The sequence below is a fragment of the Periplaneta americana genome, chromosome 3 (genome assembly GCF_040183065.1).
Source record: "Periplaneta americana isolate PAMFEO1 chromosome 3, P.americana_PAMFEO1_priV1, whole genome shotgun sequence".
In the NCBI taxonomy this organism is placed as follows: Eukaryota; Metazoa; Arthropoda; class Insecta; order Blattodea; family Blattidae; genus Periplaneta; species Periplaneta americana.
The window spans coordinates 112,747,947-112,766,468 of record NC_091119.1 but is presented as its reverse complement, the minus strand read 5'-3'; the positions used below and the strand labels follow the sequence as shown (position 1 = coordinate 112,766,468).

Below are 18,522 nucleotides of genomic sequence, written 5' to 3'. Positions count from 1 at the left end.
AGTTATCTCTCTTATGTATAATAGTAATCACCCTATACTTCCTTATAAGAAGATACATTAAAATTAATTTCTTTTCACTTACATTGCTGTATATATCTGTTTTAGATTTATTGCTGGTTGTGTGTGTACTCTCAGTACCAGATATTTGAAGAGATGCAGTCACCAAACATCGAACTCTTGTACCCCTAATTGGAACCGCTAGTAACAGCAGTGGCATGTGACAATATCAATCTGAATGCAAGTGGACTCTCACAGTAGCTGCTAAGCATGCTACGTGAGTACTACTCCAGCATGGAATGCACGAGTTGGAAACTGTTTTTTGTAAGTGCGGTGACAAGATTTAGTCGAGCAGCCTTGCTTTTCAGATCAATATAGATTTTGCAATGCCAGGCATGCAGATATTTCACGAATCTCAGTATTCTTGTAACTATTCCGTCCAACTTGAAGCAGATAAAGAATTATTCTTTATTATATATAAATACAATTACATAGTGCCTTAGAATTTTGTGATTCTGTTAATATCTTATGGTGAATAGTAAGAAAGTGGATATTCGTTTTTTATACAAAACAATCTCATAACAGCTGAATCATCACTATCTCTTGCTGGACAGTCATTTCTGCATTCAACTCTGTTGAAAGTGTTATCGTAAACTTGTGCAGCTTTGTATGACTTGTTAGCTTTTCAGCTGCACTGTGGTCATACTGAAGAAATTCTGTATATTTCAGCAGCAAGAATTACTAGTGAAAATTTTTGCCAGAGTTTTCTGGAAAATATGGTTAGAAAATTTCATGCTTGATCTCGATTATTCTGAACTAAGCTCAAATATAATTAAATGTAAGTATGCATGACAGGAACATTATCTAATGGACTGGTTGTGAGATGTCTAAAAAGTTTCCCAATTCATACAGAAGTTACAGTATATGTTCATTATTGCCTTCACGCAAGTTTCCATTCAACTATTTTGGGCAAAGTCAATTCAATTTGTGGTCTCTCTGCTCACGTTTCTTATGTTGGCAGAAATAATTTAAAAAATGAATCATATGGAAAGGAGTGTGTATTGCTTAAATATTGATTCAATATGGTGACAGTTTAAACTCTTATAAAATAGGAAAGTATTTTGTGACAATTTACACACGTGTTATCTTCTGGCAGCTTTTCTGTATAATATTCTAAGAATTATATGTGTAGAATATTTTATCTCTAATGCAAAACACCCAAACGAACTCTCAACAGAAAACATTTCCTATTAAGTTAGGCTACTAAAAACTGGATGAAAGAAAAGAAGCTACAACTTGCCCTTTTTGGAGCTATTTCATTTCATTTAGTGTTGAGAAGTGAAAAGAAAATTATTCAAGGCATCTAAGTCTCATCATTTTGGCTAAATAATGACATATTATCTTTACCAATTTATTATATAAACAACTTTGACTTTTAAAGTCTTATAATCTCCATTACAACAAATTTCCATATTCACTTACTTTCCTAATTCCTCACGCTACACTATTAACACAATTTTCAACTTCAGTACTGCAGTGGCAGTGGAATCTATCGAATTTTTGTATTTTTAGGTATTGCTTTTATATTTTGTAATTATTTTTCATTTTGATGTTTGGCAGCATTCCTCATTTAAAACATAATGCGTGTGTGTGTGTGTGTGTGTGAATGTGTATTATTAAAGAGGAAGAATGACTACAGTAGAATCCCTATTAAGCAGCACCAATGACACCAGACAAGTTCCGGATACGAGTTTTTGCCGGATAATTGAATAAATATTTTAATAAATTACCTGTTCGTATTTTATGTTGCCAACCTGTTGAAACTGCAGCCATATGAAGCTTATTCTCAGTCACTTGATCATAACTAAATAACATAAAACTGTGTGGATTTTCTTTATTAAAACACATCACTTAACATAAAACAACACTAATTTTCGGTTTGAATATTTACTGAATGATCGCCCTTAGGCAAGGTTTCCGTTACACACGTCAGTGTTGTTGTAGGAAGACATCTCCGTAATAAACCAGTCTCATCGGCGTTATATATTTGTTCCGCACTAACAATACTCTCAGACACAATTTTCTGAACTGATTAATAAACTGATCTGCAGACACTTCGTCGACACTCCTTTGTTCACCAGACACATCTAGTTTTCGGATTCCATGTCTCTCTTTGAATCTGTTAAGCCACCCAACGGAAAATCCACACTCATCTTGCAGTTTCATTTTCTGGTGCAATTCCTTTGGCTTTTTCCTGTAGCATCAGCCCAGAAATGCACATTCCCTCAGATCTTTTAATTGTGAACCATTCATATAGAACATGATCTAATTCTTCACTAATGTACAGTTTTCCGATTTTCCACAACTTTCGTATATTCAGTGTTGCTTATGAATCATCGGAGTTGACTGCCTTGTTTCTTTATATCGTATAAAGTTGAACTTCCAACTTCATATTCGTCCATTAATTTGGATCTACTGGTTCTCTCTCCATTTTCTCAAGTACTTCAAGCTTTTGCTTCAGTGTGAGGATGTTCCTCTTGCACTTAGCGGTAGTAGCCATGATGCTATCTGTCACACGAATGAAACTTTTTCACGCTGTAGGAACAGAGAATTTCACACTTTCCTATTTAGACTCATCCAACACCCCCTCGAAACAGGCGAGTTCAAGTGGTAGATTTAAAGATATTGTCTTAGCACATTATTTGTAAGGCCCAAGCGGCAACTTACCGACGCTACCCGATCTACCCCAGGAACATAACAAAGTTTTCTGTCTATGTTTTCACGTGTAAACAATGTAAAGACATAATGGGATTTTCTCTTTTCATGCGTGAACAGTGTAAAGAGTAAATACAATATATGGCATGTGCAATCCACAAAAACTGCTCGCATCTTCATCCGACTCTTCCCTTTCACATGAATGATTTTTTTTTTTTTTTTTTTTTTTTTTTTTTTTTTTGGCCTAGCCAAAAGTGCTGTTGTTTTGGTATTGCTGGTTATTTGAGTGCCAGGTATGAGGGATTTTACTGTACTTAGGAATTATTTTACAGTAGTTTACAAAACCTAGGTTCTCTTTGTCTCTTCTGTCACATCACTGTGTGTGGTGTGGGGTGGAAAGAGGAGAATGACTTTCTTTTTTAATTATGTAATATATCAATAATGGGAAACATTTTGTTATAACCACATTTTTTCTGGTGCTTGCATTTGGACCCAAGTATCGTGAATTTTTCGGACAAAAAATACTATGTATCACTTTCTTTTTGTGAAGCTGGTGATCCATTGTCACACAAAATTTGTGATGTATCAAGAAACTTTCAACTAATTAATGTAATGAATTTTTATTGTCTGCTGAAGATTGCATAACTGATTAACTGCTGCAGTGTCCTCTGATATCTAAAAGTAGAAACTATATGAAAATTCACTAATGGTAATTCGATATAGCGAATATTGTGAGATTCAAAGCCCTGCACGAAATCAGATCAGGATGATAATTGAACATCTGTCCCATGAAATGAAATTTCTTCAAGTACAGAAAATGAGCAATTTTAAGATCAATAAACTGATATAATCAGAAAAAATTGAATAGTTTGTGTATCATCTTAAATTAATGTATTTAATGCAAAAGTTTTTCTTCGACAATGAAATATTCTTTTTCAGTAGGTAAGTAGTGCACAAGATTGGTGAATACGAAAGAAAGTGATGAAAAATCCTTTATTGGTCATAATTAAGAACAGAATATTATATCGTCACTGTGCCTGTAAAAACGGCTATGTGATCTGAAACCAATATTACAGGACAGTGAAAAAACTTCCCAAAATATAATATATTATGTTTGTGTTCATATCAGTGTGTTAAAACATAATTACCTTCTTTGTTGATATATCAACTTTCAGTTAATTTGAACCATTCGATAGTAATATAATATAAAATATTTGGAGCTGCACATAGCTGATTTTGCCTGCACCGTTTTGTAAGCTTAGCTTAAACTAAATGTCAGTGGCATGCTGTCATTGGATTAGTAAAGCTATCCTAGTCCTCTAAGTATCATCAGCTTATAAAATTTATTACATTTCACGTTTGAATTTTAAAAAGTTTCAAGTCATGACAATTGACAACTTAAATCTGTTTCCTCCCCTCAGCACTCAACATCTGTAGAATTGGACTCGTCCAGTCCACGGGAACCAGTCAGCTCGGACTGGACTAGCACTTTTACGTCTATTTTCTTGCCTACATGAACAGTAAATACGGTTGGGGGTTTCATGGTAAAGAATTTCCGTGTCTCCATTCTTGTTGGAAAGAATATATTAGTACATTTGTTTTTTTTTTTTTTCTTTTTTGTATTATCAGTGAAGTATCGAAAGTTTGCCTTCGAAATGTAACATCGATTAAAATAATCTTGTGTGTTTTATGCTGTTTAGTAAACATGGAAAGGAACTCGTTTCGAAATGCAAGTCCATTGCATCGTCTGAATCGTTGCCATCCGGCACCGGTACCAGTCACGACTGCCAACAGTCACAATGTTGTATTTTGGACCGTTTGCGTTGGTACTTTGTTTGGAAGTTTAAGTTTTCAGGAAAAGCAAAATATTATAGTAAAAGGTAGGCTTACTCCAGATGTTTCTATGAGTACAAAAATGAAAAACTATGTGCGTCATTTCAAAATTGAATACTACGAATCTTCAAAATGACTAACTGCATGAAAATCGAAAAATAAATTATTTTGCTAGCCTTGTGTTCTTTTTGAAACCGATAGAGGAGTATTGAATAGTACAGGTTTCTCTGATATCAATAATTTTCACAAAGCAAAGATTCGCCATGAGAAGACATTTATCTGCAATAACGAAATGTAAAACTTTCCATAAAACAAGGATAGACTTTCAACTAAGTGAACAACGCAGGGCAGATGTTTTGAAACACAATGCAGAAGTTGACTCTAATAGAGAAATAATGAAGCGATTAATCGATGTAACTTGCTTACTGGCGAAGCAAGAGCTACCTTTCAGAGGTCATAACGAACACAGTGAATCCCTTAATCGGGGAAACTATACTGAGTTCTTGCACGTACTATTCAAGTATGATATCAAATTAAGACACACACAAAGCGCTAAAGTTTTCAAAGGTCGAATTCAAAATGATATTATTTAAAGTATTAATGACGTAACTCTAGACATAATAAAGGAAGAAGTAAAAAAATGCACCTTTTGTTGCTTTAATTATTATCTCAACTTTCCACTGTTATTCGTTATGTAAAGGAGGGTGAAATTCAGGAGAGGGTTTTAGGTTTTACAGATGTCAGCAATAATCACTCTTCCCCCCCCCCCCCCCCGTAAGTTATTTTACGACGCTTTATCAACATCTAAAGTTATTTAGCGTCTGAATGAGATGAAGGTTATAATGCCGGTGAAATGAGTCTGGGGTCCAACACCAAAAGTTACCCAGCATTTGCTCATATTGGGTTGAGGGAAAACCCCAGAAAAAACCTCAACCAGGTAACTTGCCCCGACCGGGAATCGAACCCGGGCCACCTGGTTTCGCGGCTAGACGCGCTAACCGTTACTCCACAGGTGTGGACAATAATCACTCTACAGTTGCGTTAAGTGAACATGTGTTTAAAATATTTTCGGACTTCTAGTGTGAGGACAAGCTCGTAACTCAAGGATATGATGGGGCTGCAGCATTTTTTGGCCATTTAAATGGATTGCAAGCACTAGTGAAAAAAAAATGTCCCAATATGTTTTTCGTCCACTGTTATGCTCATCTGCTTAACCTAGTTCTGTCGTAGTCAGTGCAATTTGTAATGGAATGTAAAATATTTTTCATAACACTGAGTGGTTTTTGTTCATTTTTTTCTCATTCAACAAAGCGTGTAAATGCATTGAATGCACTGGAAGTCAAGAAGAGGTTTCCAACAGTGTCAGTTATGCATTGGAATTACAACTCTAGGATTGTGAACACTGTGCATGAGAATAAGACAGAACTCATCTCATTTTTCGAGCATATTGTTGATGACCCAGACTGCTGGGATAGCGAGACTTTTATTTCTGCCAGAGCATATTTAGCATCATTGAAGGATTTCACCTTTTCTGTTGGAAATTTTCAGTCATATTTTTGTTCTCACTGATACATTATTCAATATTCTCCAGACAGAGACTTTTGATGTAAATTATTGCATAAAAAGTGAAAGAGACCATTTCTTTCATTCAAGAATCTCGAAACAATGATTATATGTATGCAACACTAGAAGAAAGTAATACGAATGAAAATGAACCTAGAAAGCGCTGTCGGGAAGGTGAATTGGAATAATGGAGTTAAGTTTGTGAATTTTGTGTAATATTAAAACTGGAGTTTAGATCGACTTTTCTATAACTATATTGATATTGTTTACTAAAAATAATCCAGTCTTAGATCAGACATCAATGATAGATCTAAAATGTATTTTGTTTGGTAATGAGAAAGAAAATAGCAACTTACTGAGGATGAAGGCTTGGAGTTCATGATGTATTTGTAGATCCTTACAGGTGACGCTCTCATGCTATGGCTGTCCAAATCTGTAATAGAAAAACATCACCTTGACACTAATAGCTTGTTATACAATATGATATTACAGTAAAACCTGCTCTTATCAGAACTGTAAGGGACCAGAAAAATTTTCTACTAAAGCCAGTTTTCCATTTATTGGAGGATTACTATAAAACTTAAGTCAGGGATATGCACATAATTCAGATGAAATAAAATATCTTACTGATTTAGTTATTCACAATATAATTGAACACTTGTAAACATTACATTGAACACAAAAAATACTCACTCTTTCTCTATTTTTCCTAGTACTCAAGCAGGGTTTTCTGCACACAGTTTACATTTTTGGCTGCCTGACTTTCCACAAATAATTGAGGCTGATAAATCACACTAAGCATATTTCTGTACCATAGGATCCGACATGTAGTGATTTTTTGCCCTGACTGTGACTATAGTTCCAGAAATCGCCATATCCAACCGATATGTGATTCATAGCAATGGCGACTGATGTACGTATATGACAGCTCCACAGTCCAGACAAATGCTAGTTAGAAGATTAACAGGGGCAACTCTTTGATACTGAAGCTATAATGACTCTTTGTAAATATTCTTGCGACACATAGTGGTAACGCAGGTCAGAGTGTGTTTTGTTTTTAATATACATGCCGCAATAATCACTGTTGTTGATAGATACTGAATGGGTATATCAATTCAATCGGTAGAAGGGTGATAAACATAAACATTGTCGACTCATGATGGGAAACACTGAAATGTTTCGATTAACTATAGCGCTAATTTATAGTCCATATTGCTAAAGGCGATTAATTTAGACGAATTTAACAGTTTAACCCTCATTATTGATTTCTGTAAAATCTCAATAACCGAATGTTATGGAATATATGAAAGGGAAAATTGAACACATCGGTGGTCAGTTAGAAGTAATGGTTTTGGTCCCAAAATGAAGATTTGTGTTCGGTACATTACGGACTGTATTATGCCTTTTGATCGTAATGCTTGGATTCATTCCGGTTTATTCCGAAATAAATAATTCAGGGAAAGAACAGTTATATTCTTTAATTTTGTAAAGTGACCATAAATGAAAGATTTGTAGAACCCAGACAAGTTGGGACTTGCAGCAACAATAAACTTCTACATTACGACTGATGATGACATTACCCTTGGAATGTGGCATGTATTGCCTGTCATCACTTTTAATGAACGACGATTACACGACTCTTCACATACAGGATTTGGTCTACAAGACAGTTCACATACTGTCTATCGACACGTCATTCAGTATACAACCAATTCACTTACTGATATTAATTGGCATACTCCGTTTCGCATACATATTTTTACATACATAAATTCACTACATATATTTCATATGCCATTTCCATAGTGATATATTTCATATACCATTTTTATATCTATTTGTTGCCATTTCCGTGGTGATATTTCATATACCATTTTATCTATTGTTGCCGTTTCTGTGGTGATGAAGATTTTTTGGTTGACAGAATTGACTAGTACTGTTTTTATGATGGAAGGAGAATTCATTGAAAATTCATGGGGAGGATAACGCCTTACATATGGAGGATGCATTTATCATAAGCAGAGATATAATGGAAGTACTAACAAGACTTACTGGATATGTGTGAACAAGGAGACTGATGCCAGCAGTCAGAGTGCGATAGCCTCATTCTTGGTGGAATCAGTATGGCTCAGTGTTCGCAATGAACCAAGGACTAACAACCTAACCTAAGCCTGGCACAATCGCTTTCGTTATTTTGAGAGGAGTTGAAATGTGATGTCAGGTACACTTTCTTTCTTCTTCGTAGTTTTTTTTTTTTTGCCTTGCTTACAGAATTGTGTACTATAATTGCCTCTTGATTGTTACATATCTCTGTTCTTCCCAGTTCTCACGCTAATTAATGGCCAGTCACCTTTGGAATTCAGATTTTAATGGCACAGGTCTACCTACAGTATTCTACCATGACTACCGGTATTGAAATTAAATTATTCGGACCTTCCAGAAATTTTATTCAATAAGAAGCATTTGAAATGTGGATATGGAGAAGAATGGAGCATGTGAAATAGACAGACAAAATAAGAAATGAAGCTGTGCTACAAAGTGTGGATGAAGAAAGAATACTGCTGAAACTGATCAAGAAGAGAAAAAGAAATTGGCTTGATTACTGGCTAAGAAGAAACTGTCTACTGAAGGATTTACTCGAAGGATTAGTGAATGGGAGAAAAGTTTAGGACATAAGATATTAAATGATAGACAACATTAAGATATATGAATCATATGCGAAGACAGTGAGAAAGACAGAAAATGGGGAATATTGGAGAATGCTGGGTTTGCTGTGTAAGACCTGCCCTTGGGCAGAAAACTATGAATGAATGAATGAAGGGCTTTAGTCTGGCAGTTGTCATTATGTCTTCAAAGACAAGAGATGTGCTTGATCTTAGCATGAAAGTAAAAGTGAATTCATGTAAGATAAACTGTCTGTTAAGCAAATCATGAACATGTTCAACATTGGTAAAACTCAAGTGTACGAAATTCTAAAGAAAAAAACTGACATTTTGAAGCTGTGGGGAAAAATTGTGCTAATGGAAATATAAAAAGAGAACTTCAGAAAATTGCAAATGTTATGTTTTATTTAATGACGCTCGCAACTGCAGAGGTTATATCAGCGTCGCCAGATGTGCCGGAATTTTGTCCTGCAGGAGTTCTTTTACATGCCAGTAAATCTACTGACATGAGCCTGTCGCATTTAAGCATACTTAAATGCCATCGACCTGGCCTGGGATCAGAGAATTGTAAACGAATACATTAATGCAATAGTGAGGGAGTGTTTTTCAGTGTCAAGTAGAGGTGAGATGTGATAGGATTTTGCAATCACAGCTCTGAACTGTGACAGCACCGGGAAAATTGCTGTGACAGATAGTAGTGATTTTGTCACAGTGTGATTTTTATGTTTGGAAGATTCTTGGCAACTGTGAATGTTGTAATGACCTGGCATTCACAGAGTCATATTCATCATGACGAGACAGTTCACATACTACATTTCACTTACTGCGCATTTCGAATACGTCATTTTGACATACTAGATATTTCACATACATTTCTCACATAATGTCAGTTAACATACTACACATTTCATATACAGAGTAATTTACATATTTTATTAATGATTAAAAACATTGAATTTCTAACCCAAATACATTTATTAAAACTTATAAAGTGAAGTTGTAACCCAAAGACATTAGATATTGTACCCGTAGTACTTGGTTGTCATTTTTGTACTCTTGGTACGTCTTCACTATATTCTGCACCCTACCGTTAAGTGTAGCGTACTTCTTTCGAAGTTGCGGACAGATTTTGCTTCCTGCATCCAATTCTCTTATCACCCTTTCAGTGTCCTCTTGCTCCTTAATAATTTCTCGTATGAGTAAATAGAGTGATGAGTGCATTTTTCCTACAAGCAATTGAAAGCTATTGTGCCAGGCTTAGGTTAGGTTGTTAGTCCCTGATTCATTGCGAAGCACTGAGCCATACTGATTCCACCAAGAATGAGGGTATCGCACTCTTGACTGCTGGCATCAGTCTCCTTGTTCACAAATATCCAGTAAGTCTTGTTAGTACTTCCATTATATCTCTGCTTATGATAAATGTATCCTCCATATGTAAGATGGTATCCTCCCCGTGAAGTTTCAGTGAATTCTTCTTCCATCATAAAAACAGTACGAGTCAATTTTGGTCAACCAAAAAATCTTCATCACCACGGAAATGGCAACAAATAGATATCAAAATGGTATATGAAACATATCGCCACGGAAATGGCAACAAATAGATATCAAAATGGTATATGAAACATATCACCACGGAAATGGCAACAAATAGATATCAAAATGGTATATGAAACATATCACCACGGAAATGGCAACAAATAGATATCAAAATGGTATATGAAACATATCGCCACGGAAATGGCAACAAATAGATATCAAAATGGTATATGAAACATATCACCACGGAAATGGCAACAAATAGATATCAAAATGGTATATGAAACATATCGCCACGGAAATATATGTAGGTGAATTTGTATGCGAAACGGAGTATGCCAAATGTCAGTAAGTGAATTGGTGAATTGGTTGTATACTGAATGACAGTGTGTCGATAGACAGAATGTGAAATGTCTTGTAGACCAAATCTTGTATGTGAAGAGTCGTGTAATCGAAAAAGTTAGAACAGTCAGATATATGCTTAAACTTATAGGTAGTAATTGACTGTAAGAAGTTTCAAGTGAAATCAACTATGCTTGAATACAATGGTTTATTTGTGATAAAAAGGGGCTGTTCATCACTGATTCATGAATACTGAAGTTATTCATAGGTTCAGATATATGCTGAAACTAAAATTGTGTAGAATTTGTGGGGTGCATAAAAAGTTTTTAAATTATACACTTTGGAACTTTGGAAATGATTGGTATAAAAACTTGTTTTGATTTCTATTTCCAAATGAATCCAGAGAATTTAACATGTTTTTCCGTCCTAAATTCAAGAGGCCAGAAACTATTTCTGTTTAATGAAGGATCTATTTAGGGCAGGTTTTACTGTAGTAAACTTTGGGAAACTATTATAAATAAATATGTAAAGCTATCTTAACTCAGAAACAGCAGACAACTGCATTGGAAGCTTACCGTTGACTGCAAAGTTTATAAATTACAAGTGCTGTGAACATATATATTCTAAGCCCTCTTTCTACGAAAAAGTACAATTGTAGTAATTAGCATTTATTATATGGAGAGTGATTAGAACATTATTTAGACACAGGTCTCTATCTTCTGAGTTTAGTATGTAGTCCTATCCAGCTCCAACCCTTTATTCTGTTGGCAGTGCCACGAAAATGTAAACAAAGGTCGAATTCGAATCATTTAGTAATTGTTTTATGATAGTGATAGAAATTGTACAGATTTTCCCACTCTCCTCTCTTTCATTCATTAAGCCTTATAAGTGAACAGTCATATACTGTATATCAAACATTTCTTTTAAACTCCTGAGTTGAGGTTAAGCAGGACACATTGTAATGATATGGTGCATAACACTAATGTATAGACCCAGAAACAAAATTCATGTGGCTCAAATTTTGTTTTTGGGTCTGTAAATACATGCATAAGAAAATTTCTGTGGTTGAAAATTATGTGTTTAAGGAATTAGCTAAAACTGCAGAGGGATCAAATACACTGTGCCTGGCTTAAAAGTATAAAGAAAATAGTCTATCGGTTATTTCATCGCATGGCAACACTGTAATAAAAATTTTAATCTGTGCTCACCTGTTCTTGATATCACATGTTCAAATAACTTAATGTATACGGGATATCTTGTTCGAAGTGTATTGTTCATACTGATTCAAGATGAATAGTTCCTTACGTGTTTGTCCATTCTGCTTTTTTTTTTTCCCCCTTGCATTTTTAGCACTTTATATGTAGTCTATTTTAATTCATATATAACCATGAAGTTAGGTGGATATGTCTTACAAAATTCAAGTTGCAGTCCACTCTGGTGACATTCTGTAGTTCGTACTTACTGGCTTTTAAGGAACCTGGAGGTTCATTGCCACCCTCACATAAGCCCACCATTGGTCCCTATCCTGAGCAAGATTAATTCAGTCTTTATCATCATATTCCACCTCCTCAAATCCATTTTAATATTATCTTCCCATCTACGTCTCTGCCTTCCCAAAGGTCTTTTTCTCTCCAGTCTCCCAACTAACACTCTATATGCATTTCTGGACTGGCCCATACGTGCTACATGCCCTGCCCATGTTCTGTAGTTCGTACATTTCAAAATTGTGGTGCTTCAGCCCATAATTCAAGGGAGAAGGTTGATGTTTCAATATAGTTTTATAGACTGTAATGAGAAAATTTAAAAAGGAGGGGGCTCTGATATGGTTCTGCAAGAGTATCTGATACCTCTGATGATGGTAAATAGGAAGACCAAAAAACAAAAGTTTTTAACCACTTTCGAATTTCAGATATTTTATTTCGGAGCTCCTGGTTTGATACCCTGTGTCCTCTACTTTTCCTAACTCTGTCCTAAGTGAAATTTACACTCTATAATCTTAATACTGGGAATATCAATTTTGACAGCATTGTGTGATGCTATTCATAATTTAACAAAAGTTTTGAAATGATTAACTGCTTTGCACATTTTTTGGAGACATAATTTCTAGAGGAAGCACGACATGTTACATGTTTAAGTATTAGCAGTTGGCAAAAAAACAAGTAACCACAGGAATATTGAAAGCATTAATACACGAATGTATGGTGTACATTTGATAGAAATGGTTGGGAGCATAATCAAAAGTACCGTCAGCCAAAACAATGATGCATTCATTATTCAAGAGAAAAGTTAGATTTATTTTACAAGTTAAGACAATTTTACTGTTGCTGTACACATAAGAATTCTCCAGTATGTGTAACTACATTTTCGGCAGAAGCATGTTATAAGGCTTCTTCGATGGAAGAAGGAACTGGAGGAAGCATTTCACAAAGTTTCCTATAAATTGCTGCCTGAATGGATCAATTTCAGGAGGGGAAAAAAAAAATCTAAAAAATGATCTGTCTTTAACTTTGGCTCTAATCAACTTTAAGGATTTTCCATATAGATCACTTGTTGCCTTTCTTTTCAATGTGTACGAATTTTTTGTTTTGCTTTTTTATGATTATTTTTTATTTATTTATTTTTATTATTGTTTTTTTAATTTATTAGATATGATGAAATGTTTTCATGGTCATGATACTCTGTTTTATCAAAGTTTAAAAATTTCTATTTCTCGTGATATGTTTCACTGTAAACTTCCATGTATTGTTGTTCTCTGTTACTTTTTATTATTTAAAAGTCCATGTTTATGAAAATCCTAACACGTTAAAATACATACTTAATTAGATCTGTAAAAGAGCATTTGTTTAATATAAATTCGCTAAAATGCTTTGGGCTGTGGGTATTGAAGCCACATTAATTCCCTAACCACTATACAAAGAAAAGCAAATGCGCTATTATACACTACTCATGCTAAACAAAGGCTCTTTGCCTACAAGAGAGGCTACAGTAGAGTACACGGTATTGTTGCTGAGAAAGCATAAGTGACCCATTGCGCGAAATGGGACCTAAAGTCGTAAAAGACAATTTTACAGGAGAACAGAATAACTAATTTGCGGTGTAAAAACTGCATTTCTATGTTTTGACATCTTGCACTACCTGTAGGTTTTTTTTATATACTAAACTAGGACGTAGTTTTACACAGTGCTTCTTAAATACCTAAATCTTTCTTATGGTTGCTAAGAAAACAAATTAAAACTTTAATTGAATTTTTCTCTAAAAGTACATAATGTAATATCAACATTCAATAAGTAATATATTAAAAACTATAGCATCTAGAACCATGAATTTTTGAAATGCTCAGTATGCCATCCTATTTTTGAAAAAAAAAAAAAAAAAAAAAAAAAAAAAAAAAAAAAAAAAAAAAAAAAAAAAATCCGACTTTAGGCTCCATTTCCTCCAACTAGTCACATTTGCTGCAATTGTGTCCATGTGGACTCCAAACTATAATTATAAGTAATGACATATTAAAGTTTTTTGCTGTATGTATTATAGTCAGTTTTTGAAAAATAATTTCAAACCTACCGAGCCAAATTCTGGCTGTGCCACTATTTATTGTATTTAAATTAATACAATAAGAGAGTAATATCACTAAGAGTCCAATATTGTTGAATCTAATACACTAAGCAGAATAAAAAAAAATAACACACTGGAAAACATTTTAGACTTTTATTTTAATGGAATAAATAATAATAATAATAGTTGTAATGTTGAAGTTTAACCTGTCCGATATTTTAGAACCATTTCTGATTCCATCATCAAAATAAAGTCAATTGGGACTAGAAGGCTTGGATCGTTGCTCTTTTGAACCTGAATGAATATGTACAGCTTTCAGATGTTCAGTGTCAGTACTTTGAAGACAAAGTCAATAAGTAGTTTAAACATTGGAGACATTAAATTTCGGACCACTATTTTTATGAAACCTAAGCAATTCATTACCCTATAAATATGTCGAGAACATAGGAAAATGGTATTAAGACGAGGGAACCTGGGTCTTGTAGCGTCAGCACCTCAGTTTTGTGTGTGTGTGCGTGTGCGTGTTTGTCTGCATTTTAACAAGAGAGATTATTCCAGGCAGCATTTGCAGTTTGTATACAATATGAATGTGGAGAGCTACTTTGTGAAGAATTGATTGTCTTGCCTAGGTGTCAGCAGTCCTGACTTGTTAAAACCTGGAATCCACGTATGTTGATGTACAATTTTGTTATTTACAAGCCATAGTGTTCATAATGAAAATAATCCGTCCTCGAATGGACTGTGGAACAATGCCAAATGCAATTTATGTTTCAGGTACATATGTTATTCTTTTTTTAAAATTTGTATGTATTTAGTATGATTGTTAATTGTATATTTGGAAATTATATGAATACTGAAAGATTAATTATTTTTTAAATAAAATCACTTCTTTATTTGGTGTTTTTATTCCTGAAATTTGAATTCCACCATGTAGCTGCACATAAACTTACATACAAATAAATGGGTCAACTTTTTACGAGGATGGTAATGCAGATGGAGCTTTTCCATTATCACATGCTGGCATCACGTTCACATGCCGAAGCAGAGGTGGACGATCAGTCAACCAGAATGAAGGTATCGTATGGTTAGCATGAGGATTTCCCCCAGCCATTATAGCTGGCTTTCGCAACCGGATTTCACTACCTATTGTAGCTTCCCAAGTGCATTACGATGCTGGGTGAGCACAGATCCCATACACTGGCCGAAATTTCTTCCACCATAAGGACTCGAACCAGCACGCCTTCCTTAACGTGAGTCCTAGACAGGATGCCTTAGACCATGATGCCACAGCACGAGATTGTTCATCATTTAATAACATTAAATTTGATCATCGAATTGCTACTAATCATCGTTTTTGTCAGATATTGTACAAATACATTACTATCAGTGCTGTAGTTGGGCCGGTACGCCGTACCGTCTAAAATAAAAACTTGCTGTTAATGTACTGGCAAAAAATAGAGACTCGAAATCGTATTAATTATGTTTAACTAGTCCTTAATGTACTTTGAAATGGAGGATGTTAGGTGTTTGAAAAACATTTTGATATCTTCATAAAAATAGCAGCTGGTGTCTCATATTCTTTGCTTAAACGCTTGTCCATTCATTGTTTTATCAAGAACCATGGTCTGACACTTCAGGAGTAGTTGTGATTTGTTAATTTCAAAGAACTGAGCTACACAGGAGCACAAAGACAGTTGAAATAAACCCTGACCAATTTCACAGAAGCCTAGCACAAAGTCTCAAGCAGAGGCTTATTACCAATCCCACATAAGCATCCTACTTACATTTACAATCTAAGATTAGTGATACAGAAATGGAAGACAATCAGAAAAACGAGACTTGAAAGGTTTGGCTGTTGTAAATACAAACAGATATAACCTGTAGTGATACAAGCATCTCAAACTTGTGTGAACATTACCATCTTGAAGACAAGCGAAAGTAAATTCAGGCCCAAGCATCACTCATGAGGCAACTAAGCCAGGAGATAATGCGATAGGTTGGCCAGTTCCTTTCCTCCTTCATTGCATACATCGCTGACTGGTAACATATTGCACTAATCAGACTTCAGACGTATACAAACAGCTGTTCTTCCTCTGACACATATCGTCAAGTGAGATGTACTGCCTGATAATAGATGTACGAGTACATATCAGCCAGAACCTCAATCAGAGTCCAGTTACATATGAGCCGTTCAGAGCAAAAGTGGTGTAAGTCAAAATTGGGTAATGAGGTTTCAAGTAAAAATTCTGTAAAATGCAGCGCAAAGTAGCAATTAATATGTCCTTGCTATCCACTGACTACTAATAGTTTAAATAAATTGAACAGTAATTGCTACTTTATGCTGTATTTTACAGAATGTTTACTTTAACCCTCATTACCCATTTTTGACTTACACCACTTCTGCTCTGAACGGCTCATATTATAGATTGTATTCCAATTTCAACTAAAGAATGTGAATGAGCATTACTGTAATGGACGATATCTGCACTAAGAAAAACAATACTCTTTTAGTAAACGAGTTCCTAGGTTTTTCTTCCTAAAAAGTGTTGGACTACCAGTGTCAGTGTTTGATTTTTTCCCTTAATTGCAATATTGGCTGTGATCTGGAAGATCTACAGAGGAGACTATGACGAAGAAGTAACCTTGGAAAAGAAGTGAAGTACGAAACCAGAACAATATAGAGTCTAGTCCTCTAGTGGGTTCAAAGAGATTTTAACAGTACCCTCTAAAATTTGTTTCCAACTACAGCACTGATTAGTATAATTGTAAGTAAAATGGCTACATCTGTAGATATAACAGTTTTCAATCCTGTTCATTACATGTTAGTTTTATTGTATGTAGTCACTGTAATGTAAATCCTTAATGTGATTACTGCATTCTGTAGCACTCAGTGGGCATCTAAAAGAGTGGCAGCTGTAAATTTCAGTGCTAAAGTCGGCAAATATACATTGCATTCCTCAAAACTAGAAAGACTGAACATCGTCTACACAATTGGCAGCTCGTGACCCAATTTTCTTGGGGGTTCAAATAATTCGGAAAAATTATTATTATTTTTTCATTATTAAGCTTATCTTAAATACATTGTACAACTATAGTTTTGGAATGCGGACTGTATTGGCCATAGGTATGGTGTGATTTTTTTGGAATAACAAAATATACTAAATAAATGACAATTTTATTCGCAAAAAAAAAAATCAATCGAAGGTAACCTAGCAAATGAAAGACTAACCGCGAAATGTCGCAAAATCTAATAATTTCAACGAAAAGCTTCAGTCACAAAATTAGTACTTGGAACATATATCACCCCTACCCCACGAAATACTCGCGAAAATAAAATAAAAAATTGAATTTGACTGTCTTCTGAAGCTTTACGTCAGCTGTAAACAACGATTCTATAATGTCTTTGCAGAGAAGGAAGAGTTTGCATATTACTTCTAATTTATAAGTTCTCTGAATCAGACCAGGATCACAACAGTTTTGCTTCACCATGTCTTCGCCTGGCCTACACTCTAGAACAACGAGCAAGATAAAATTTTCCATGCCAATACAAGAAAATATTTATACACCAAACTATACATACATACAGTCTGCGCACAAAGTCCATATACACATTACAAAGTAGATCTATATAACATGAAAATTGAAGGGATCGAAAAATAATAGTGTAAATGGCGGGAAAATGTAAATAATGGGAATGTAAAAGTGGGGTTCTACTGTAATGAAAACTCTTATAGCCGGAATGCGATGAGCACGTATTCATTCCATTTGCATGTAGTTGAATTTCGAAATGGGACATATTTGTCCCATCTGACATTCTAGTGTTAAGTGTTTACTGAATTATGAAGCTTTACTTTTAAGAAATAAATGTAATGCAGTTAATTTTTATTAAATTAAATCAATGTACTAGTGACAAGACATGATATTTGTTGAAATACAGTGTAACCCCCCCCCCCCCCTCCATAAGACACTTTCTTAATATTCCACACATTAAAGGTAGAAGTGAATGCAGAGAGTGAAAAATGAGGTGATAAATTCAAATTATCGAACATAAGGTTCATTCAGATACAATAAATTGAATTTGTGTACTGTAATTCAAACTATCAGAAATTTTATCTTGCCTTAAAAGAAATCTGTCATGATTAGAACTCAAAAGCTCATGCATTTGCATACCAGTACTTTTTCCTTGAGGGTGTAACTATATGCTTACACATTATCTATATGAATTATGATTTGTTGAGTTTAGTAAGCATGATTTTATATTGCACATAAGTGTATATTTTCGTCATTTTTATAAATGCATAATATTTTCAATACTTAAGAC

The 18,522-nt window shown here is 34.6% G+C and overlaps 1 protein-coding gene across 1 annotated transcript in view; it reads left to right on the top strand.

Annotated features, from left to right (window-relative positions):
- The window catches only part of pasi1 (pasiflora 1), a 38,331-nt gene extending 23,237 nt beyond the window's left edge, over positions 1-15,094 (top strand). The window contains exon 6 of the mRNA XM_069821294.1: positions 106-15,094. Within this exon, the coding sequence (XP_069677395.1) occupies positions 106-189 (84 nt within the window). The 3' untranslated portion in view covers positions 190-15,094. The remainder of the gene's footprint in view (positions 1-105) is intronic.
- Positions 15,095-18,522: the final 3,428 nt, after the last annotated feature.